General features: G+C 35.4%; 1 protein-coding gene across 1 annotated transcript in view; it reads right to left on the bottom strand.

Annotated features, from left to right (window-relative positions):
* Positions 1–26,407, bottom strand: part of LOC113098801 (protein Wnt-7b) — a 37,036-nt gene extending 10,629 nt beyond the window's left edge. The window contains exons 1-2 of the mRNA XM_026263890.1: positions 25,981–26,407; positions 18,382–18,608 (exon numbers count right to left, since the gene is read on the bottom strand). Of these exons, the coding sequence (XP_026119675.1) occupies positions 18,382–18,608; positions 25,981–26,312 (559 nt within the window). The 5' untranslated portion in view covers positions 26,313–26,407. The remainder of the gene's footprint in view (positions 1–18,381; positions 18,609–25,980) is intronic.
* Between the last annotated feature and the right edge of the window lie 839 nt (positions 26,408–27,246).

Below are 27,246 nucleotides of genomic sequence, written 5' to 3'. Positions count from 1 at the left end.
TCCTCCTGGATTTGGAACTATAACTAATTGGTGATTACAGAGCACTAATTAAGACTACAAGATCTGCTTATTTCTCTCAGACTATTGAAAACAACCACGGAAACCCAAGACACTTGTTTCAAACTATAAATTGTCTGCTTCAAGTTAAAGCTGTTTCCACCATGCCGTTTTCTTTTTTTTAATTCTAAAGTTGATAATGTTGGTAAACAAATTTCCATTTCACCCTTTTCTACTACCACATCACTGTTCATCTGGGTTCACTGGTGTTCTTTTTACTAACTTTCCTCAACTGAGACTCTCAAACGGGAGGAATCTAGCATGAAATCTACCACTTCCTTGCTAGACCCTATTCCCACTAGCTAATTTAAATCTTGCTTTGATGCTTTGTGTCCTGCTGTTCTCAGAATTATAAATGACTGGGCTTGTTCCAGCAGCATTAAAGATTGCTGCTGTAACCTCTGTACCAAAAAAAATTAAATTTCAATAACTTTCGTCCTATTTCAAATCTCCTGTTCTTGGCAAAATTACTTGCTTCTCATTTGTGTAACCATTTCACAGTTAATAATCTTTTGAACCTTTTTAGTTGGGTTTTCATAAATTTCACAGTACTGAGATGGCCTTGGTCAAAGTCACCAATGATTTGTTGATGGCTTATGACTCTGGTGCAAAATCTATTCTTATTCTTCTTGATCTAAGAGCTGCGTTTGATACTGTGGATCACAATCTATTACTTACTCGTCTTGAAAGAGTGTTTGGTGTGTCTGGCACTGCCTTAAGGTGGTTAAGGTCTAATTTTACTGCTTCCATTTTGTTTCTATGGGTGGTTATAGGTCTGAGATTAGCTCTGTCTCAACTGGCGTCCCTCAGGGGTCTGTTTTAGGTCCTTTACTTTTTTAACATTTATTTGTAACCTTTAGGCCACCTTTTGAGATCGCTCGGCGAGATTCAGCTGCCAGGATCTTAACTGGGACTAGGATTACCAGTCAAATTAATCCAGTGTTAGAATATCTGCATCGGCTCCTGGTCAGGTTTATCGTGGATTTCAAAATTATGATGCTTACTTTTAAAGCACTACTACATGGTCTGGCACCAAATTACCCTACAGAATTGTTACACCCATGCAATCCTAGTCGTAGATTGCATTCATGTCAGTCAAACTTGTTGGTTGTTTCTCAAACATTTCTAAGATCTATGGGCTTTCTCATCTATGCTCCTGTCCTTTGGAATTCTTTGCCGCTTGAACTTAGGGAAGTTTAGCATTATGATGTTTTTAAAGTTCAACTTAGGAATTTTTTTTTTTTTTACTTGCATTTGCTTGTTGCTTTTGTATTGTTTTTTTATTATATTGGTTATATTGTGTTCAGCACTTTAAGCACTTTTAAAGGCGCTTTATAAAATAACATTTATTATAATCACTTTCGCAATTGCTTATTTTTATCTATTAATGAAAATGTATGGCTTCATGAAATTTACATTTAAAAAATATTAGAAATAATGAGACCATAATATTCAACGAGCCAGCTTGTGACAGCAGAGAAAACTTTCACTCCTCACACACTGGCATGTACAATACAATTCTTCGACTCAAACACACATACACACAGTGTAATGTGTAATGTAATCGCAAAAGCAGGAAAAGAAGATTAGTGCAAATGTAATGGCAAAAGCACAGACTAGCGTTTGGCTCCCACACGCACACACACAAAGACTTTAGAGAAATGAAGGGGTGTTGATGGACTGTCACCCCTGTTGTGTCTGGATCTACAACGGCTGCTAATGAGACCAAATTATGTAGAGAAACTGAGAGAGCAGATGCAGAAGTTCTATTTGAGGCCAGTAAGTTCTATGCTCAGAATATACTATTTATGAAGCATACAGTCTATGTGCAGTATATGTGCAGTAAACAACGGGGCACAGTAGATAAAATAATCTACTTTCCTTTTCAGTTTAATTACAGACACAGAGTTTTCATCCCTTTTTTTTCTTTAATTGGCCAAAAGTTAAGACATTTTTAATCAAAATCTAATTGGCTATGCAATATATTTTTCAAAATGTTCTTTCTTTCTTTTTTTATGATTTTAGTTTTTTGCCTTTATTGCGATATAGGACAGTTAGTTGGCAGGAAGTCAAGTGGGGAGCCTAACCCTAACCCAAAATTAGCATGTTAGCGCAGGCAAATTAATGACATGAAAAATATTTAACACAGTTAATGCAGGGGCGGAGCTAGGGTTGCACCGTTAACACAGGGGTGGAATTAGGGTTGCGCGGTTAAGGCTGGGCGGAGCTAGGGTTGCACGGTTAACGCTGGGGCGTAGCAAGGGTTGCACGGTTAACGCAGGGGCGTAGCAAGGGTTGCGCGTTAACGCAGGGGGCAGAACATGGGTTGCACAGTTATTGCAGGGGTGGAGCTAGGGTTGTGCAGTTAATGCAGGGGCGGAGCTAGGGTTTCGCACTTAACACAGGGGCAGATTAGGGTTGCACAGTTAACACAGGGGCGGAACTAGGTTTGCGCTATTAACGCAGGGGTGGGAGACTAGGTTTGCGCAGTTAACACAGTGGTGGAACTAGGGTTGAGCAGCTAACGCAGGGGCGGGACTAGTGTTGCGTAGTTAACACAAGGGTCGAGCTAGGGTTGCACTGTTAATGCAAGGTTCGAGCTAGGGTTACACGGTAAATGCAGGGGTGGATCTAGGGTAACATGGTTAATGCAGGGGTGAAACTAGAGTTGCACGGTAAATGCAAGGGCAGAGCTAGGGTTGCACAGTAAATGCAGGGGTGGAACTAGATTTGCGCAGTTAACGCAAGGGCGGAGCTAGGGATACACGGTTAACGCAATGGTCGAGCTAGGGTTACAGGGTTAATGCAGGGATGGAACTAGGGTGACGCGGTTAACGCAGGGGTGAAAATAGAGTTACATGGTTAATACAATGGCAGAGCTAGTGTTGCACAGTTAATGCACTGGTGGAGCTAGGTTTTTGCAGTAAATGCAGTGTGGAACTAGGGTTGTGAAGTTAACACAGGTGCAGAGCTATGGTTGTGCAGTTCATGCATTGACGGATCTAGGTTTGCGCAGTTAACGCAAGGGTCGAGCTAGGATTACACTGTTTACGCAAAGGTCGAGCTAGGGTAATGTGGTTAACGCAGGGGTGAAACTAGGGTTGCACGGTTAATGCAAGGGCAGAGCTAGGGTTGCACAGTAAACGCAGGTACTGAGCTAGGGTTTCGCAGTAAATGCATGAGCGGGCTAGGGTTCCACAGTTTATGCAGGGGCATAGTTAGGGTTGGCCATCCCACTCACAACTGCTGCTTCTATCTCTTTTTTACTTGACATGGACTGCATTCATTCAGACACAGAATGACCACATCACCCGGGATACTTTTCAGATGCATACTCCACTTCGTGCCAGGCGCAATTTAAACAAGCGCAGAAATAGTACCGGTGATGAGGAGCTTCAGTACAATTACAGGGAACTGCAGTCAGATGAGATGTTGTCAGGCAGTTTGTCAGTAATATTAATTATTCTGTCCTGTTAGCCATTACACTGTTCTCATAGTACTCGCTCTTCCATTGCACACACAAATACAGCCTGTGTTAATTTTCGTATTAATGCGCGCTTAGCACCGGCAGCTCTTAAAGCAATCGCAGCCAAATAAGCTAATTACCAGCTGCTCTGATGCCTGTTAATCAGAGAAACAAAAGAAACATAGCGGAAATCATCTATAATCAACTTTGAATATAGTGTTGATGAATTTTCTTTCATTTCAGTTTATTTCCTACTTACTGAAAGGCACAGGTAAATATGCAATTTATTATAATGGATTTATGCGAAGATTGTTTTATGTTCACTTAAAATATAAGTTTTTTTTTAAGTCTAATAAATGTTTAAATCAACAGCTCTACAATTACGTTGTAATGTTGAATGGTTAAATATTAAGAAAGAAACAACAAAAGAAACAACAAAGACATCAGTAGGATTGGTATCAGTAAAACTCACCTTAATTCATAAAAAAAAATAAACACTAAACACTAAACAAATATTAAAATATATTGTTTCTACACTAATTTTAAGATTGAATGTGAAGTTATTGCAATATAAAAGAATATTTAAAAAACTTTAATATTAGGTGGGATTAATCATGATTAAAGTAAAAAAAAAATCAACTGATAGCATTGATGAATTTGTTTTATTTTACTGTAATTTACATATATAAGCATATGTTTAAGTTAGCATATATATTTTGTATTTCCAACGTATAGTGAAAAACACAACTTTGCTGCTTTCAAAAGCAAAAAATAAAAAACAAAATGAATACAAGCTCACAAACAAAACGTCCCAATACCAGTTTCCAAGATTTTCTAAAAATACAGTCTTCCCCAGCCTCACAATCTTTCCTATCCATCGCGCAGGCGGTGCCCAATCAGGCTGCTGTCCACATCGGGTTAACGGTACGAGAGGGCCATACTCACAAACGCCAAAGTGAATAAAGCACATCAGAGGAGGCCAGACCCAAAGCCCTGACTCGACTCCAGCTAGAAGCACCCTGGGATAGCCTCGAACCCTGCCAGTGGAAAACTGGACTGACCAGAAAACCCTCAAAGAACTTGGAAGGGAAGGAGAGAGGAATATTAAAACAGATGTCTAATAGAGTTTAGTGGCAAGTGTCTGCGACAGAATCCAAGATCTCTGTGGAAGAGTAACGCTTTGTCTCTGTTTACCCTCACTTTACGTATAATATATATATATATATCCTCATGACCTTATGTAGAGAGGGGGGGTGGACGACTGTGTCTGTCATGCCGGCTGACCGCTTTGGCTCGGAAGGACGAGAGCGAACCACTAAACAAATCACGTTTGACACGGCTGAGGAGATTTACAACCTCTGAGAGAACAAACAATCCCGTTGAACCCTACGATGGCCTGGGCAGCTCCAAATGCTCCATTCATGCCGCCGAACAGACGTAGCGCACTTGAGGGACGCTACGCCCACCTGGAGGGCACTTTGAGGCCGGTGAACACAGCCAAGTTCTGCTAAATCTGCTTTTTCTGCTACATCTGAGGTCAGCGAGAGCATCGAGAAGAGTTATGATGAAGCTACAGTCATCAAATGAGAGGAGAGACAGTCACTGGCGCTGCACTGCAAACTCATTAGTGAAGTCGAGCATCACTCAAAAAGTACAACTCTGTCAAGAGTCACAAATGACAGGAAGAGATTGTGTGTTCTGTAAGTTTTACAACAACCGGAATGAGCAGATCCTGTTCAATTTAACATGAGTGTCTCTGTGTGCTGTGATGCATGCCAGATTCTAGATAATAGATGCAATGTCAATTATTTAAAAAATTGATAAAAAAAATAAAATTAAAATTAAAATAAAATGATTTAACATTTTTACACACAGACACACAAATAATATTCCTTTAAATGTTTAAATATATTAAATGTTTAAAATATAAGCATAAAATATATTTAATGTGTGTGTGTATATATATATATATATATATATATATATATATATATATATATATATATATACACACACACAATAGATTTTTGTATGTATAACCCTATATATAATAATACAATTAAATGCAGTTATTTATTTTCTTTTTTTACTTTGAATCTACTTGCCAGTAGTGATTGGGTGAAATTATTATATTTTTTTACCTTTTCAGAGCAAATACATCAGACATGAAACATGTTTTTATGTTCAGAAATGAGCTGCAAACACAAACACAATATATCTGTAAAAGTGTGCACACATGAGGGAAAAGTTTCCTTTACATGAAATCAAGTTGAAAAACGCAGCTTAATCCAGCACTGGGGGAGTTTTGTGTCTCTCTGCATTTCTAGATCATTCTTGTTCAATGTTTAGCAGCTCTTTAATCACGACTCCATCAAGATAAGCTTTGATGAAGCGCATTACTGCTCTATTGTTCATAAGCGCTTACATTTGAATGCTCTTTAAGATCTGCGATCAAAGAACCACAATAGATCATTTATCACATACGCTTATCATTCATGAAAATGCACGGCGATTTACATTTAAAGTGTATATGATAAGGGTTAAAGTCCATCCATATGTCTAGTTCAGGACAGAGAGATGATCTGATTGTGACAGACGCAGCTTTTATCCTCCTCACATCCTGTTTCTGTCATCCATTCATCCATCCACACAGGAGGAGGGCTTGCTGAATCATCACTGTCTCCTATTCACAAACACACACTACAGCTCTGCACCATTTCAATACACACTCACTTGCACAGAAAAATTGCAAAAGCAATAGTAATAGCAATAATAATACATCCTATTAAATTATACAAAAAACAAAATTATAATGCAAATAAAAATAAAAATAATTATATATATATATATATATAATAAAACTAATTAAAAAATAACATTAAAAAAATTAAAAACAAATAAAAATAATAATAAAGTAAAAAATCATACAAATTACATGATTTTTATGTACACCATTTATTCTTTTTTGTATACACAATTCACTTAAATTAACATTTAAATTAGTATAAATGTAAATGTTATAATATATAATAATTACTAAAATTATTATTATATTTACATTTTTATAAATATAAAAATAAATAAATTAAATATTTTACATTTCAATTAATAAAATAAAAATAGATTTTATTATAATTAAAATATAAACCACTGTAGATACAAACGTATACACACACACACACACACACAGTATTACCTTTAATTAAATGCAATTGTTTTATTTTGCTTCTTTTAAATTTTGAATCTAGTGAAATGATCATTGCTCTAAATAAAAACTAATTAAAAACTAAGATTAAAAATAATATAAAAATCTCTCTTAAAACATTGTCAAAATTTCCAAACTTTCCAGTCAAAATAAAGAAAATTCTGAAGAAAAAAAGGATGTTAATTTCAACCTAAAATGTCCATTTGTAAGCTACTCATATTAATTAAAAAAAAATGTAAAGTGTTTAAAAATTACAGCACAACAGAAGTGGCCTCTTATCTCTTGCTCATTTTCCTACTTTTCTTCCTCTCCGTTTCATTGCTGTTCTGTTTCAGTTCTTAATCCCTGATGAGAACATCTAATCCCTGACCTGCACTAAGCGAACACATTTCCATACGGATACACTCGACTCACGGTCAGTGATTGATTGAACAGGAATACCTCCAGAGGAGATTCAGATCTGCTTCCTGTGGCTGCATGGTGATTTGACTAATCTGCACTTTATCAGTGACAGACGGCCGATGTCAAAGTGTCAGTACCTGCCGAGACAGCGCTCTGACCCTCGCTGCATGCAGGAAAAGGCAAATGCTTGGCTGCAACTCAGACATGTTCGATGATTTAATCCAAGCTTCTAATTCCAAGTAACTCCTGACATTAAATTCCATGTAAGTAGTTGGATTTCACACTTCAGGGCATACGCTTGAGATTTCCTCCTGATAACTGCAACGTCACTTTGAGGAAAACTTCCTTCTCATTCTGTTACTTGCAGACTTGTCTTGAGGCGCTGATGCACAGAAACGAGGCATTTCTGTAAATTATGGGATGTGAGAGAATGAAGCTTGTTTCTACTGTGACTCTCACAACTCAGTCTTTGAAAGTTTTCTTGCAACATTTTTTTTTTGCCACAATAATTGTACATTTTATTTAGCCATTCACAATTTTCTCCCCAAATTTTCCTCCAGTTTATATCTTGCGATTGTAAACACAACACAACTTAAGTTTACATCTCACAATTCTGTTTATATCTCGCAGTTCTGAGTTTATATCTCACAATCCTGAGTTTATATCTTGCAATCCTGACTTTATAACTTGCAATTCTAAGATTATCGCAATCTTGGGTTTATATATCGGAATCCTGAGTTTATATTTTGCAATTTAGTTTATATCTTGCAATCCTGAGTTTATATCTCGCAATCCTGGGTTTATATCTCAAAATCTCAAGTTTATGTCTTGCAATCCTGAGTTTATATCTCACAATCCTGAGTTTATATCTCACAATCCTGAGTTTATATCTTGTAATCCTGAGTTTACCGCAATCTTGGGTTTATATATCGGAATCCTGAGTTTATATTTTGCAATTTAGTTTATATCTTGCAATCCTGAGTTTATATCTCGCAATCCTGGGTTTATATCTCGAAATCTCGAGTTTATGTCTTGCAATCCTGAGTTTATATCTCACAATCCTGAGTTTATATCTCACAATCCTGAGTTTATATCTTGCAATCCTGAGTTTACCGCAATCTTGGGTTTATATATCTCAATCCTGAGTTTATATTTTGCAATTTAGTTTATATCTCGCAATCCTGGGTTTATATCTCAAAATCTTGAGTTTATATCTCGCAATCCTGAGGTTATATCTCACAATCCTGAGTTTATATCTTGCAATTCTATGATTATCGCAATCTTGGGTTTATATATCGGAATCCTGAGTTTATATCTTGCAAACTTGTGTTTATATCTAGCAATCCTGAGTTTATATCTCACAATCCTAAATTTATATATCGCAAACCTGAGTTTATATATCGCAGTCCTGAGTTTATATTTTTCAATTCTGTTTGTATCTTGCAAATTCAGAGTTTGAATTTCAGAATTCAGTTTGTATTTTGCCATTTTTATCAAAAAATTCTGAGTTTACATTAATTCTGATTTTCTCACAATTCTTTGTTTATGTTTCGCAATTCTGAGTTTATCACATCTGCATTTGTAGCTTGACATTCTGAGTTTATATCTCGCAATCTCGAAATCCTGAGTTAATATCTCTAAATCCTGAGTTTATATCTTGCAATTCTGAGATTATCGCAATCTTGGGTTTATATATCGCAATCCTGAGTTTATATCTCGAAATCCTGAGTTTATATCTTGCAATTCTGAGATTATCGCAATCTTGGGTTTATATATCGCAATCCTGAGTTAATATCTCGAAATCCTGAGTTTATATATCACAATCCTGAGCTAATATCTCGAAATGCTGAATTATATCTAGCAATTCTGAGATTATCGAAATTTTGGGTTTATATATCGCAATCCTGAGTTTATATCTCACAATCCTGAGTTTATATGGTATCTCTCAATCCTGAATTTATGCCCCGCAATCTCGAGTTTATACCTTACAATCCTGAGTTTATATATCCAATCCTGAGTTTGTATTTCAGAATTCAGAGTTTGTATTTTGCAATTCCTATCGCACAGTTCTGAGTTTACAGTACATTAATTCTGAGTTTCTCACAATTCCTTGTTTGTGTCTCGCAATTCTGAGTTTATCACATCTGCAATTGTATCTTGACATTCTGAGTTTGTATTTTGCAATTCTGCTTATATCTCACAATTCTGATTTGTATCTCGCAATTCTGAGTGTATATCAAGGACATACATATTTTTTATTTAAACTGTAAGAAACAAAGTCTGATCTGTGTTATAAAATTAGAATTACATGAAAAATGTCTGTACTGTGAAATAAAAAGTCAAAATTACTTTTTTTTCTGTGGCGGAAACAAGCTTCCATACAACAGCGTCTCATCAATGTCAATGTCAATCATGTTGTGCGCTGTTACGTGAAATCAAATTGCATTCTGCAGAATATTGCACTTGATTAACTTAGTTTGGTCAAAAATTAGACCTCAAGGTTTGCTTTTCTGTATATAAGACCTTCTCGGTATATTGTTAGGCTTCACTGGAGAGTAATTTGCAATTAGGTTCAGATTGTGCACAATTCAGCCTTGTGCTTTCCATGAGGGTTTGATTTCACCACAAATGAAGAGAGAGAAAGACGTCCGTTTATCTGAAACCAAAACTGGTCGTATGCAAACAAGCAACCCGAGAAACATCTAATATAGAGCTTTATATTCTAAACACCATGAGTGGAGTGATTCATGAGGGATCTCCGTAATGTGTCTTCATTACTTCATTATGAGTTTACTTTGGAAACACAAACACAGACCATCCAAAACAACTTAGATTTCTTCTTCTGTGGTCTGATATTTGATACCTAAATTTAGGCAAATTAAAAAAAGAATGCCGTTGCCTGAAATTTTTTAGATGAACCTTAACAAGCATATAAAATAGAGTAGAATAATTGCACAATTCTACTTCATGAGACAGAGATGGATGACCATATAATCCAATTTAGCCTCAACTCCTGGATTTTGTGTTGTTTGCAAACATTTACACCAGAATCATGTGACGTTGTTTAGTATAACATCTAACATCTAAACCTCTTTAAAACAAGATACATTTTCTCAAACTGTGCTTAAGATACCACAGTCGAGTCAAAAGACAAAGATCTCAATATGAACAAAGATCTCAATTTACACATTCATTAGAATCTTTTTCTAGATTTTTATCTAGAAAACTAGAATTTTATAGCTATGACCTTGATTTAACTTTTTTGGTTTATTGATTATTTGTTTTAGTTATTATTATTATTATTATTATTATTATTCAACTTGAATCAGAAATATAATTTATAATATACAATTTATTTTAATATTAATTAAAATTATATATAGAATTATATAAAGTGAATTTTGAGAAAAAGAATAGTACAAATTAAAATTAAAATAAAAAATGTATTTACACATTCATTTTATAGCTATATGGCCTTGATTTAACTTTTTTGGTTTATTGATTATTTGTTTTAGTTATTATAATTATTATTTAACTTGAATTAGAAATATAATTTATAATATACAATTTATTTTAATATGAATTAAAATTATATATAGAATTATATAAAGTGAATTTAGAGAAAAAAAATAGTACAAATTAAAATTAAAATAAAAAATTAATTTGATTAAATAAATAAATATATATATGTAATTGAATAATTAAAAATTAAGATTCTAATGAATGTGTAAATTCACATTCATTTAGAGAAAAAGAATAGTACAAATTAAAATTAAAATAAAAAATTAATTTGATTAAATAAATAAGTATATATACGTAATTGAATAATTAAAAATTAATTCTAATAATTAAAATAGCATAATCATAAAATTTTCACTGATTAAATAAAAAATTATTAAACATTAAATAGAATAATAATAGAATAATTTGAAATATAAAGTATAAATGTACATATGAATATATTAAATTTACATAAAAATTCTAAATTATTTAAAAATCATAAATAGTACCAGCATTAAAATATATTCAATCTAATACATCAATTTCAACCTAAAAAGTCCGCTTGATGGCAATGATTGACTCATTTGAGTCTGTTTATAAAGAAACATCTGAGACAACATTAATACTTCAATGAAACGCAAATGAGAACTCCATAAAGAGTGACTTCTGAGTCATAAAAGTTTCCCGGTTCAGTCTTTGACCTGCAGCGGCTCGAATGCAGAAGAAGAAAGCGAGTGTAAATCATCTGCTACCATTGGCACGTACTCCAGCAGCCGTATTAATCTACTCCAGGGCTTTTAGTGCGGTTTGGGGAATGATTGGGAATCCTTCATGCAGTTAAGAGGCTCACCTGCCCCACAGTAAAGCGTCTTGTGAAACGAGGAAGGGCAGGAGAGGTTAAACTCTGCTAATATTTCTCTGAAACTGGTGACAAACTCCTTTCACATGAGTGCCATGAATCACCTGGATGATGACACAAGGTGTGTGAGCGACAAGCACTTCAATCTGTCAGCACCTTCACACACACACACACACACACACTCAACAGACCCTTAATCCCACTCAAAACTAACAGATAGTATCAGTTTTTCCATTTAAATCAACTGTCGTGATCTTAGATTAGACAAATTCAGACAACTAAAGAAACAAGCCAGTGTGACTTTCTGAACAAAATTCAGAAAAGCTGTCCTTGCTGTTTGTTGTCTACATAGGCAACATACTCCTCATGTGAAGTACACTGGAAATACAGTCAAAGCAGTTCACACATCAGATATAATTTTTCATATTTTTTGACTATAGTTAATTTCTGTAAGTGAGGACAGCAACATAAGGTTAAATATGGCATATTATACCCAAAAGTGCTTCATACAGTGGACTCCCAGTAAAATTGATCAAATAAAATAAAATAAAAAATGTAGACACTTTGACCGGAGCATGTTTTGCTTTAGTGTCGCTTCTTTAATTGCTAATGCAACCTTTTTTGACAGAATTAACTAAATTAAGCACCGCTTAGTAATTGGTTGACTAAATTGGTATTTTCTAACTGTGTACATAAAGGGTTGGTTACCCAGCACCTCTGGGGTATGCTAGTCTCACAAGATTGTTTACAGGAGCAAAGTTTCCTTAATTTAGCAAAGGAAAACCAGTCTCCTCTTGGCTTATATCAAAATCCTCCAACATTTTTCTTTACAAATCCTCATTTTGTGCTTCAAATCGATGACCGTTTTGTTTTGCCATCCACTGGAATGGCTTCTGTTTGGCAGACCAACTCCAAAAAAACCTGGTTTGAGACTCTATGAAGCGGTCCCTCTGCTCCAGGCATAGCAGGGCAACGTTAGGACTGTCCATGGTGACCGAGAAATGGGAAAAATAGGACAAAAAAACACCACAAACAACTGTATGGGTCCGTGCTTATGTCACACGTTGGGGAAACAAACTGCACAAGCATGAAGTAGCTCACAGAAAAGTATTTTAATAAGATAAATCCAGGAGAACAGGCAGGGTAACCAACTTAACATAGATGAGAACGGACGAAGATTAACCAAACAAAGGGAACTAATGGGATAATTAACAAGACACCAGGAGAACAGAATGTCTAATTAAACAGACTGGGAAAAACTAGGTCACAGTGGAAACACAGAGACAGAAAACTACAGATATGTAACATTATTGAGACTTTTTGGTACTGAATGAAATATATTCATGCATGTTGCAATGCATTCTTGGATTGTCATCTCTATTATTACTGCATTAGAATTGGGCTAAAACTCCATGTCTTCTACTTTTGGTACTCTTTTCACTTTGGGCGGTGATGCCTTATAATGTTGCCTATGTAGTCAGCTCGCTATGTTTTGGACCAGAGCTCGTTTCTGTCGTTCTCAGTATCCTACGCACTGGCAGATTTAAGACCAGCCCTTTCTGTGCATATTTATTTACAGACCTTTCTGAAATTGAGGATCCACTTTGGCCCTTTTCTTCAGACTGAAACCGAACGCTTCCTCGAATCAATTCTTCAGGGGCTCAGAAATACTCAATAACCCAGCTATTAATGTGCGCCGCAGAGAACAGCCGAACGCATCCAAACTGAAAGAGAATTAACTCTGTGGTCTGTTGATCATCATCTCTTTGAAAACAACGGAGTCTAGCGGCCGCCCGATCGCTCCTTATGAACAGGAACAATTTAGTGGTCACAATCTGGAGGATTTACAATTAGAAAAAGTTCCTGGAGTCTCGGTGCATGAGGCGTTTCATGCAGTCCATTATGAATGGATTGAGATATTCCTGGAATAGACTTCATCCTCAGACACAGCTTCTAAAGAGCGACTCAGACAACAGTTTTAACGTCAAGACCACACAAAATCAACTTGAAAAATCGCCAAATGCTCCGTATCAATATCGAAAAAACCATCCAAGAGCACGGTCAACGTCAAGATAGCCACTGAAACTGTTTTCGTTTTCATTTCTGGCTGAACTGTTCCTTTGATGGCAACGCAAAAGGACATTTCGCAGGCTTCTCGTACAGAACAACATGTTTTGTAGGGAATGAGTCAGTGAATCTATGCATATCTGCGTTTATGATGGTTTTTGGGCGCCTTCTGCAGTTACTTCCACCATCGTCAAAGTGACACGTTCACTTACCGTCAACCATAAACTGAAACGGAGCCAGATATGAATAACATACTAGCAACACTAGAACATTTCAAACACTTCTGTAAGTTCAAAGATGCTCTATTAAGTCTACACTACAAAAAAAAAAAAAACATTTTGCAGCTCTTGAACTTACTGAACAGGGTTTTGCTGTATGGTTTTTTTGAGGATTAAAAAGTTATAAATTCTCATTATAAGTATATCAGATCAGGATATTGGTTTCCCGGTTCATTAAAACACTAGAACAAAGAAGGGATTCTTGAGAAGAGGTTTTCAAACCCGGGTCCATGGAAAATGTTTGAGAAAATCAGTGTGAGAAATTTTTTTTTTACAAAAATACATGAATGATAAAAACAAGACTAAACTAAATAAATTGACTAAAATATATAGAAAACATAAAAATTCTTTAAAAAAAATTTTTATAAAGAAATTGATTACCATAAACGCATATGATAAAATAAACAGAAAATAAAAAAATATATTGAGTAAATTAATTAGTAAACTAATTCTAATTCTATATACTGTACTACTACTAATAAAATATATTTTTTAATAAATTGAATAACATTAAAATAAATAATACCATAAAGTAAATACATTTACATAATAATAATAATATCATTACATATTTTTAAATAAATAAATTGATTACCATAACTATAAAAACATTAAATTAAAGTATGTGACAATGTAGTACTCTCTTAACAGTAAATGAGAGGCAAACTCATTACACCACACTAAAGTATTTAAAATTAAACTTATACATAACACTATAGAAATAGAAATAGACATACATAGATACAAAACAAAATATATGCAAATAATTTAAGATTTTTGTGGCCCAAACTCTACGCAGCAGGGTGGTCACAATACTACTGCTAATAATAATAATAATAATAATAAAAAGGGTACAGAACTAACGTGTGTAGAAAAAACTGTAATAATGTAGCATAATAGAAACATAATATTTGCTAAATAATGTTTTAAACCTATTTAGAATAAGAAAAATTTCACAACATAAATTGGTGTCCAAGTCGTCTAAATTTTTTATAATAATAATAAAACAAAATTTAATTAAAGTTTAGGAAAATGAAAACATAATTTAATGTTTTCCTTCATGCACAAGTGCTTTAGACAGCAGGACTCCGAGCGAAATCCAATAGAAGCAGTTTATAAATGAGAATAGCATCAGTCCGTATTTTAGATGACAGTAAATAAAGTTCAGAGATTCACCAAAGGAGTGTAGAATTTCAAAGGAGCTGCGATGCGTTTTGTGGGGCTGAAGTGATGGTAGTTTACAGAGCGTTTGACCGCAGTTTAACAGCAACAAATCACTTCTAAATGAGGGGAAATGTATAAATGGCAGCGTGACAGAGAAAAGCGCCCTGCAACCCGCTCAGGAATGCCTCTTCACACAATAGCCATGAAAATGTAAATGTTTGCCCGCTTCTAGCTCATTTCGACAATATAAACAGCAGGAGAGCGAGAATGAAAAGACAGAGCAGAGTGATTGTGGCGTTTCCCAAGGAAAGCATCAAACTGATTATTGCTCACTAAGTATTAAACTCATTCTGCAGTGTCTGAATCCTCAAATCATGTGTGTGCCGTTTCTGTAGAAAGTGATCAGGTGCACCATCTGCACCTGCTGGACCGGACAACAGGTGAAAAAAAATGGCACATTAAGGAGGGAGACTTTGCATGACAGACAGGAAAAAAATCACCCTGATATATACCCCTTAAAATATACCTATACTTTCATGCTAGTCTCACAAGATTGTTTACAGGAGCAAAGTTTCCTTACTTTAGCAAAGGAAAACCAGTCTCCTCTTGGCTTATATCAAAATCCTCCAACATTTTTCCAACAAAAAATCACCCCTGAAATATACCCCTTAAAATATATCTATACTTTCAAGTCATTTTCTAGAAAATAATCTAAATTAAATCTGTTTTTGATGTAAAGATGGGAAATATCTGCCAATAAGTTCAGAAAAATAAACGTGTTTTCTCTTTTGAGTTAAGTTTTTCTTTTTCTTAAAACATTGGCATATCTCAAATTGGCCAGATTTCAGCTTTAACCATAAACTCACTTCATTCTGGTACACCCCCCAAAAAAATAGACTTGACAACTTTTATTTTCCAATTGAAATATAGAAATAGTAGAAGAAAACAACATAAATTCAGCTTGAGGAGCAAAATTATTTTAAAAATCTTGTTTAAAGAACAAAAATCTAAATCAAGGGAGAAAAAAATCTACAATAAAATCTACTAAAGGGGAAAGAATAAACTTGTTTTCCCCTTCTAATTAATTTTATTTTTCTGAGCCCCTGAAAGAATGAATGAATATATATATGTATTATATATATATAAATTTAGTTACATTTAGTTTGAAAATATGCATAATAGTTAACTAATCATTAGTCGTCCAGAAGAGGCTTGGTCGAACAAAATTTTATCAGTTGCATAGTCACAAAAAAAAAGTGCATTAGGCATTCATCCACCTCAAATATGGCTTTTCATCTCTAGTATGTAAGTATTAGCAATTTTACATGACTTCTTATATACATCTTGTAAATCTGTAAATGTTTATTTGTGTGCACTCACAACAATGACAAAAAACGTGCTTTTGTAAAATAAAGAAAGCAAACAGGATGTGCTGTCTGCCCTCTGTATTTCTTTGCCTAACCGACATTACAAATATGTCTAGAGAGTCTAGAAATGTCTTCTTACAAACGAACCAATTCAAATGGAAAACAAATATTCAGAGATTATGTAATCCATATGAAACGTGGTGCATCACTACTGCGGAGATGACGAGTCAGTGTCGTCGAGCTCATCTCTTAAACCGAGAACAAAGAAAGCGCTAGTTTATCAAATCATTAAAATGTTAATGCAGTCTCCTTACACATTACTTCTGCTGGTGCACTGTGTCAAGCTTTGTGCATGTACTTGAGCGCTTTTTAGGCAATTAAAGGCTCATTATAATGATTTAAACAGTTTATTGATAAACATGTGATTAGTCGACTAATGCTTCAAACTTCTAGTCGACCAGAAAAATCCTTAGACACGGGCAGCCAAAAATATGTAACTTTTAACCTTTTGATTATCTAATCAGTCAAATTAGAGGTTGGTTAAAGTCATGGGTGATTTTACCTTCGCTTCATTCATCACACAGGAAACAGGACGTCAAACAGAGCACATTGCATTGTTAGATAAAGCACTCTTTGCTAGCCTGTGCATGCACAGAATTCAGTAAAAACTGCACATTATACATATTATAAATACTATACATACTCCATACTGCAGAAATAGGTTGTATGCTGTTCCAAACATAATTGTAAAGCAGTAACCCGCGGCTGATAGCATCTTTGTAGCCCGGTGTACGGTAAATGTGTAATCAAATGAACAGAGGTGAATTCAGTTCCACTTAATCAGCACTATATTAATCACACCAACACAAACATGCTTTCGCAAGCCTTTGAGGGTCAAGTGTGTGCACGCACAGCCCGGCGTGTGTAACCAGGGTTTGCCCACAGCACAAAGACTGCCTTCTTTCATAACACCACATTTGCCCGTTTCTGAAAAGACTTCAGAGCTTTTGTCACAGTAAAAGACTGGATCCTGTCTAATCAAAGCAGCATTTATACGCTTATCTTCACAGGATTGTTTCTACTTGTGTTCGTGCAGAACTGAAGTCACAAAAACGAGCTTGCATCATTGCTACAGGCTTCCTAAAGACCTAAACAACAACCACGTGGACATCAATTAGATTAAAACCTTTCAATATTCAAAGGAAAGACAGTCTTGCATAAAGAATATATTATATATATATATATATATATATATATAAATAATTTTAATAATACAATGCATTTTAAATAGAACAATATAATTAATAAAACAGAAAAAAATGATATATAAAAAACTATAAACAATTGGTAAGGTCCCAGTAGTAATTATTCTGTTTACTAATATTAGCAATTTAATAGTGAGCAATTTGTTTGTTACAGTATTTATTCATCTTTGTTGGTTAATAAAAATACCTTTATAAATTGTTAGTTATAAACTATTAAAATTTACTGTTAGTACATGTCAACTGAGGTCCATTAAATAATGTCAACAGATGCAAATTTCAGTAATGTATTAGTAAATGTTGAAATTAACGAATTAACAAAAATAGTTATATTATTTTTTTAAAATGACATATTAATAGCAGTGCTGTCAAATGATGTGTGTACTGTGTATGTGTGTGTGTACATACACACAAACACATGCATGCATATATTTAAGGAAAATATGTTGTTTTACATTAATTATAATTATATATATATATGAAAAACTAAATATAACAATATCAATGTATATACATGAAAATATTTTCTAAATATATAAATGCATGTGTATTATATATGCATAATAAATGAACAGGAAACACACATATATATCATGCAAACAAAAACTTTCCGTTTGGATACGATTAATCGCGAATAAGGAAAACTTATTATAAGTTATTTGCAAGTGTTTCGATCAACACCCCAGTGGTATCTTATTTCACACATTCCAGAAAACAAACCAAGTGCGCTAAAGACCCATGACAAGCACTGACCTACTCGCAGCTCCTGTCCGAAGACGGTGCGTTCCCCCAGCGCCGAGCAGTTCCAGCGGCCGTATCTGAACTGGTACTGGCATTCGTTGATGCCCAGCTGTGCCCCCTCTCCGATCACGATGATAGCGTCCGGCCGGCTCTGGCAGATGGCACGCTGGCGGGGTGCGAGACCGGGGATCTTATTGCAGATAATGTTCGCACCAAGAGCCACCACAGAGGAAAGAGCCCTGTGAGACAGAAGAGACGAACACAACTAGTAAAAATGAACATCACCAGCATCATAGCTTACGGTGGCTAGTCATGACCTTAATTAATCAGTTAAGTGCTTGAAGTGCTTTTTGTTCCATCATTGCTTTTAACAATAACACCTGGACCCAAGAACTATCACAAATTAGATCTCTATAGTATCTCATTCGCATTACTTGAAATGGGTGAACATTTACACCTCTCAAATCAAAACTCGCACATTTACTAATGCATTTTTATTGCTTGACAAATAAGATTCACCCACAGTAATGCAAGTGAAAAGAGATAGTAAAGATCTGACCAATGCTGAAGATAGAATTTATTAAAAAAAGAACACCAGAGAATAATAGAATGGGAATAAATCAAATAGACTTGAAAAACATAATTGAAGAGTAATGCATAAAATGAATGGAACAGCTGAACATGACAGAATAAACAAAAGTTAAAGAGGCAAATACACAACTGTAAGAACAGAATCTATAGAATAGAATAGAAATGAATAATCCAAGACATAATGTAGAGCAGGATAGAACCAATACAAAGAGTAGAAAAGAATAACAACGTAATGTAAATGTATGAAATAGAATGGAAATGAATAAACTAGAACAGCGTAACTCGATATGATATAGTAAAAGGGTGAGTAGAATATAAATGAACAAAACAAAATAGATTTGAACAGAAGTGAATAGGCAGTAATGAAGAATAGAATCACAGAATAGAATAGAGCACGAAATGAATGTAGAGCAGAACAAGTATAAAACAGACAAACAAATAGAACAGAAAAGAAACACTTATAGAAATAGAAATAATTAGACCAGAACAAAATACCTAAGCATGTCACAGAATATAAAGTTGAATAGAAGTGGATAAGCCAACACATAACTGTAATATGGGATATAATCAAATAATATAACATACCAGGGAATTACTATAGAATAGAAAAACACAACTGAACAAAAAAAATGAATAAAATAAAATTGAATATACAAGAACATCATAACTGAACATGTCATAATGGAAAAAAACTGAACAGAATATAACTAAACAGAAGTGAATAGGCCAACTCATAACTATAATATGGAATATAATTAATAAAACCTAATAGAATAGAATAGAATAGAATAGAACAAGTCGTGCATGAAGAGTAGAGAAGTAGAGTAGGGTAGAGTAAAAATCAAAAAAGGAAATCAGAATATTACAGGACATGTAATAAAAATAGAATTAAACAGACATGTATAGAACAACACATAACTGTAATACAGAACAGAATCAACAGTACAGAATAGAATAGAGTTTGAATAGATCAAGATATAACTAGAGCAGAATAGAATAAAAACAAAAAGAACAGAAAAGAAAAACAATTGTAGAATAGACCAAGACGTACATTTACAGCAGAACAAAACAAAAACAAATAGAAAAGAAAAAGAAATACATAACTGAACTTAAATTATGAAAAGAGTCAAACTGAATAGACCAGAACAGCATCACTGAAGTAAACGTAGAATAAAAGTGACCAGAATATTGATTGAATAAAATAGAATAGAATTTATCAGTGTATAGGTGAAGAGGCCAACACATAACTATAATATAGAATAGAATAGAATAGAATAGAATAGAATAGAATAGAATAGAATAGAATAATCCAAGATATAACAGTAGAGCAGAATAGGATGAAAAAACAAATAGAAAAGAAAAACAATGAATGGGTAAAAACAGAATAGAACTGAAAGAACCAGAGCAACATAAACAAACATGAAATAAAAGGCCAAAATTTAACAGAATAGAACTGAACAAGACAATGCATGACTGTAAAATAGAACAGAATACAACCAATATAAAATAAAAATGCCACCCATGAACATGATCTAACAGAATAAAGATTAATAGAATTTAATACCACCACTGAACAAGACTGAAGGGACTAAAACAACTAAAAACGTAATGAGAACAATATACACGACCGAACAGAACAATATGTGACTGTTTCTAAAGATCATATTTTTCATGCCCCTTTTTTGATTCAACTCATATTTTCATGCAACGGTGACCACACAAAGTGGGTCATGTTCCAAACGCACACATCTCTGTCATCAGACGGCTTCTCGTGTTGATACAGCCCCTCGACAGCGCTCTTAATACGCACGCTGAGAATTTCTGCCGCTCTCTGTTTGCACAAACCTGCGTGGCTAAACAAGCGGGCTTCTATGTTTACGAGCATTGAACCCGTTCAGATATGTGCCTTTCAAACATGTCAGAGACGAGGGCTGTACAATTCTGGCAAGATGCATGCCGACTTTGAAGAGTGACGTCACTGGCTGTAGAGGACTGCACCGCAAGCGCGGCGAGTTGCAACAAGCAATGCATGTGTCAGCAGAAACGGCACGCAGCGGTGGACGGGCCGCTCTCACTGCTGGGAGAATAGCTGCGACCTATGGATTCCCCGTCAAAACAGATCAAACGCCGTGGAACAAAGACACGGAATGTTCATTGGAAATCGGATACGGCTGGTTTGCTTCTTTTCTGGTCGGGTTTCCATGTCCACAAAGGCTTTAGAATTACTCTTAAATAAAAAACCACATGTGGGATGCAGCCGAGGGACCCCTCTCTCACTCTGTGTTTAAGAAAATCTCCTGTTTCTGCATATAATGGAGACGCGAGGGGCGAGCAGCTAAAAGTGTATGTTTATTTAAACCCTTCAGCGAACACAAACTAACACTCCACCACAGGTTAATATGGTGGCGCGATGCAGCGCCTCAAAGCCATCCAAACCAGTGTGTTTGGGCATTAGGTGGGCCGCTGTGACGACTATGAAGTTTTCCTGCCAAATCTGTAGATCTGTTCCTTGTGTGCTGCCTACCTATAGAGCATCATAAGCACCTTCAAAAAACAACGTGGGCAGATTCTAAAGGCAGCATCCCGTGTTGCATATCTTTGGTAAACCTAAAATACAATGCAAGGTGAGAGAAATATTGTTTGTGAATAATGCTTACTTACAGAAATCTTTATTAAGAATCAGCAAGGATGCATTAAAATGATCACAAGCGGGAGTTTATCATGTAAAAAAACATTTCTGTTTCAAGCGAATGCAGTTCTTTTGAACTTTGTTCATCAACGAATCCTAAAATAATAGTATCAAGGTTTCCACAAAAATATGAAGCAGCGCAACCGTTTTAAACATTGCTGATAATCAGAAATGTTCCTGTTCCAGCAAATCAGAATGATTTCTGAAGGACGACGCCGAAGACTGGAGTAAATGCGGCATTGCTTCACAGAAATAAATTAGATTTGAACTTGTATTCAAAGAGAAAACTGTAATTTTGAATTGTAAAAATATTTAGCTATTTTTACTGTATTTTTGATTAAATATATTATAAGTATTAATGTGGCAGAAGAGACTTCTTTAAAAAAAATAAAACTTCTGATCCCAGAATGTATCATTAAAAATGGTTCACACTAACGACCAACAAAACATCTTAGCAACTGCATAGCAAGACCCTGGCAACCACAAAACATAAAAAATACATATTAACAGCATAGCAACAACCTGCACAAAATGAGCAACAACACCCTGGCAACCAGAGAGATAGAGAGAGAGAGATTTATAAATAATGCGTGTGCATTTTGCACGACAAGACTACAGGATTTGCGAAACGAATCATATGATATAGTCATCACATAGTTTCATCTGCAAATGTTTTTTCCCATAGCTACATAAATCAGATTGTGGGCCACAGAACATGCCGCTCTAGAAACAAATGAAACACTCCACCCTCTTTTCTTTAATTTATTTGGCTTTCATTTAAAGCCTCTTATTATGGCTGTCCTGCTCATCCACGGTCATAAAGCACCGACTGACGTTGTTTCTGGTTAAACAAGTGATGTCTCCAGTTAAACAAGTTGAATATAGACTGGATCCTTCAGTGCAGGTTATTGTGATGTAAAACGCAAAGCAGTGAGCCTCAGGAATATGCGCGTCATGCACAGATTTAATTTCGCACTTTTATAGAAAAGATCAGTGAGAAAGATCTCAAGATGAACTCATGCAACTCTTCTTAAAAACTCTTCTTTTTTTTCGAATTTTCACATACATTTCAACTAAATTTTGAAGATAGTTAACAATATTAAGATCCACATCAACATTTAAAAACACAAACTGTAACCCGCTAGCTGCACATTTAAAGGCTACTTAACTAGTCCTCGAGTTTACAGGTAATGCTGGAGGATATTTTTAAACTCCTGCAAAACACACATGCTATTTTCCCATCTGAAAATATCTGTTTTTACCAACTGACTCTACATTTAAATAGCCCCAGTGTAAGTTTAATTGTGGTCCATATAAAATATAACAAAATAAATCAGGTCTGTCTCACGAGGAAGATTTCAAACATGAGTAGGATTTCCTGGTAAATGAGGAATAAATAATCCACAGGATGAGTAAATGCACTCTACTTTTAAACACAAGAAAATAAATGTTCCCTGTGCGCTTGGCTCCAGCTATCACCCAGTCCATTCTACTTAAAACAAATCCTGCTAAAACAAACTCTAAGCTACCAACATGGACAAAGTGGCACCGGAAAACTTTCAAACCTCAAACTGTACATCTTTAAGCTTTGAGAAAAAGAGCAAATGTGACTTTTATGGGCCTATTTATATGTCTAAAACTGCAATTTATTAAAACTGTGTCTCTGAGAGAATAGCAGAGCATGCTTCAAACTAATAGGACATATAGTGAAATCACATTTATCCCAAAAATAAGTTGTTTTATCATCTGGGATTAAATAGTTATGCTGCTATGATGGCGAAAGTTTTCAATGTTTAGGTTTTCAATGTGATTACATCAGCCGATGTTTTATTTTATATTAAATTTTTAAGCATGCATCCATAAATTGGAGGGGACCAAGTTTTTATTGGAAATCAACCTCTATACTAAGTGTCAAAATGCATGGTGTTAAAACCTTACAAAACTCTTTTGAAATAGACATGTATATTAAAAATCGTTTCAGATGAAGTAGATTCACCCTGTGAGAGATTCCCTGATTCCTGACTTCCTAAAAAAACTCAAACATTCCCATAAATAATAGCGAGAAAGAAGCACCGACCACAAACTTCCCTTTAACCTTCTTTTAAAAGCCATTAATTCCACAAAATGTATCAGATTTGCTATGTGCCGAATTAAGATGGTTTAAAATGTAAAAGCAATTTGTGATGTGCAAACCAATGCTATACATAGACTTACTCACTGAAATGCCAGCAGAAACCCACATCTATTTTAAAAACTGAGTTTGGGGGCTCCAGCTGCTAAATTAGGACCATAGTCTGGAGGTCATTTGACAAAGAGACACAACAAAGAAATTATAGTAAAACAGACCAAATGCATCGCTGTCAGTCAAACGTTCTGTGCAGAAGTTCACTTGGACCAGATGCAAATACAATGCACTTGAACTTGTAAATGTAAATAATATGAAGCTGAATCTAGGGAAGACTAGGGCTAGTTGTCACACAGTTATTGCCATAAGGGCTTAAACAGAACAACTATACAGCTCTAAGTTAAAAGTCAAATCTCTCTAGCCATGCTTTTTACTAGTCGTCTCTCACATTTTCATAAGTATACTTAAAAGTCAGGTCGAAGACAGTTTTTCGCATGCAGTTTCTTTTCATTTCAATTTAGGACAGATGCACGTATGTTAAACTTATTTCTTAAAAGAGTCTTAAAATGGCCTGTGATATAAAGAGATTACGCAATATATTGTCTCAACTTGCCCCATTATAAGGATCAATTTCTTGAGCAATGATAGTGGTAAAGTTCAACAGCTTTATGCTTTGTGTCTGTGCAGAAATAAATATTAAATGAGAAATATTCTGTGTGACAACTAGCCCCACTGTCTTCTACTTCAATAGTATTATTGCAAACAAATGCATGCGAAATGTGTTTGTGTCTGTGTTTAGAGCAGGTGAAGGTTGAACCAAGGAACCGTCTGTCTGTAAAACCAAACGGACTCATAATTGAACACACACACACACACACACACACACACACACACACACACTTTATATACGAATCTTACTGAGCTTCTCTGCCACTCAGTGGCCAAATGAAATTCTCTTCTATTCAGCTTCAACACTGAACACTTGCATTTACTGACCCCAACCAGATTTGCACTTTAATTCCCTCTTCTTCACTTTAACAAGTAAAAGTCTTCATTTGTTGTTACATTAATGAGCTATTTCTATCTATCCTAACCCTAAAAATGATTAAGATGAGTCAGTCATATTAAACAATCAGAATAAAACCACCACATGACATTTTTCATGGTCACCTGACAAAACATGCCTTACATTGTAAATTCATGGACTTCATTAGGTTTCAAAAAAATCTTGTGAAATAAGACTGAATCCTGCATTTTAAGTTCGTAAGAGTCTCATCGACAGCATCCTTCATGAATCTTATCTTCATTAAATATTAACTACTGTATTTACTCAACGCATCACAGGTTCATTCAGAAAAACCAGTCCAGATGCAGGAATCTCCCCGGATCAATGCTAAACGTTAATGTTTCTTTAATCCATCCTCGATCATGATTTAGACACATCTACTCGCTCTTTATTCGGACTTTTCAACATTGTAGAGTGATAGTAAAGTGATTAAAACTCAACATGTGTGAACATGTCACACTAATGAAATCTATCCTATGTTTGAGCTTCTTCTTTGTCTAGATCCCAGCTCTACTCACATTGGACATTCATTCATTAACCAGATTTGTAAAAATAAAAAATAAAAAATAGGATTTCATATTGGAATCTGTCATAGTAAGCCATTCTAAAAGATCCCAGCATGCATTTTCACGAGTGTTTCAAACATTAAATAAAAACTAGATCTTTATAAACGTAATTCCCAACAAAGCTATGACTATTCCCAGTAAAACTGGACATCAAAAAACTCCTAGCAACTTTCATTATCTGTCCAGTATACAAATGAATTCATCCCAACAGGGACCCGAATCAGTTCCATATTAGCATGATAGAAATTCCAGCAGGAATCCTGCTCACGTTCCTTTGGGATAATTGTAAAGGATGTGTGGGATGTTTCTCAAACAGTATCAAAGGAGATCCCATGCATGCTAGACACTTGTTAGGTGGGTTTCCATCACCTGTCCAACTAATGCATTTCAAAACATGCTTTTAAATGTTCGTTTTGTAAAGCTGTATATTATATATAGCCTAGTGCAAGCACTGTACACATTCCCTAAAACATTTAAGCCATCGTAAGAAAGAAATTCAAGTCATGTGCGTCCAAACTTTTGACTTGCACCGTCCGAACGCGAAATCAAGAGATTTCGAGGTTTGTAAACTTACAGGTAGCTCCCGCTGGTGAGGATGAGGAAGATCTGCGGGTAATAGACAGACAGCAGCACACTGCGCGAGGAGAAGAGGATCATGGTGACATGCGGACGCTTTTCTGACGGACTGAGAGAAACCAGCGCGTTTAGTTCCAGTTGCACGTCTGTGATGTTCGCGAGCGGAGCTCCTTTGAGGCTGCGCGTGACTCCCAGACGCGTGCGTGTGCGCAGGAGACGCGCTGTGTCATCGCGCGGTTCGGTCAGTCGGAGCGATCTGATGGGATTCTGGGGGATTCGGGGATGGAAACAGAAGTGGCTCTCTCCTCTCCAGAGACTCCGGGCTGCCATTGGGCAGAGGACGGCACCATCACACCACCACCATCCGCCCACTTTTGGATAAAGGGGCCACTAGGGGCCACACTGACAGCGCGCCCGTGCCGCTGGAGAGGTCCCTAGAGCTTCACATATTGAGTCCCACTGATATGTATTACACTTTAAATATTCCCGTCGTTTGTTAATAATCAACGTTAGAGTTACACAGTCACTTCATGGGCTCCATTTTTTTTCTCTGATTTTTTGTTTTAAAGTTCCTGTGGCTCAGTGGTAGAACATTGCGTTAGCGGCGCAAGGTTGTGGGTTCGATTCCCAGGGACCACGTTAGGTAAAAATTGTCAGCCTGAATGCACTGTAACTCGCAAAGCGTCTGCTAAATGCATAAATTAAGTTAAAATTAAGTTAGCTAACTTAATTTAAAAGACTTTCGAAACAAACCATTACGTTGTTGGGTTATATACATTAGTCTGATAAAAAGTGACATTATCAAAATTTCATCCAATAATAATCCTCCTGACTGAGATCGTACGAACGATTGATGGTTACCTATTCAGTGGCTTGACTTAGTATTTAGTTTTTATCTATTGCCGCGTGAAAATACGCGTCCTAGTAAAATTCTTCGCAGTCACTCAGCCATTATAAAAATGTTAAAAGGCAAAATATGTATTTTCACTGTGCAGTAAATAAACACTAACGAAACTGCTGAAGTCACTATAACAGCAATAGACTTTAGCGCTTTCTAATGTTCGCGACATGGGTTCGTTAGCATTATTTACCGCAAGGAACAAACACTCCCCGGCTAACTTTCTTGGAGTCAATCAACCTTCTTAAAACTGGAAAATATATGTCATTTCGTGTTGCAGTAAAGAGTCGCTTGCGAATAGAAATTGTGTTCGTTTTTGGAAGTTACAGCGAATTGGCATAGCATAACTTTATTTCACTGTATATA

This window comes from Carassius auratus, unplaced genomic scaffold, assembly GCF_003368295.1.
Source record: "Carassius auratus strain Wakin unplaced genomic scaffold, ASM336829v1 scaf_tig00216679, whole genome shotgun sequence".
Lineage (NCBI taxonomy): Eukaryota > Metazoa > Chordata > Actinopteri > Cypriniformes > Cyprinidae > Carassius > Carassius auratus.
Note: the sequence above shows the minus strand (reverse complement) of the source record. Positions and strands in the feature narration are given on the sequence as shown.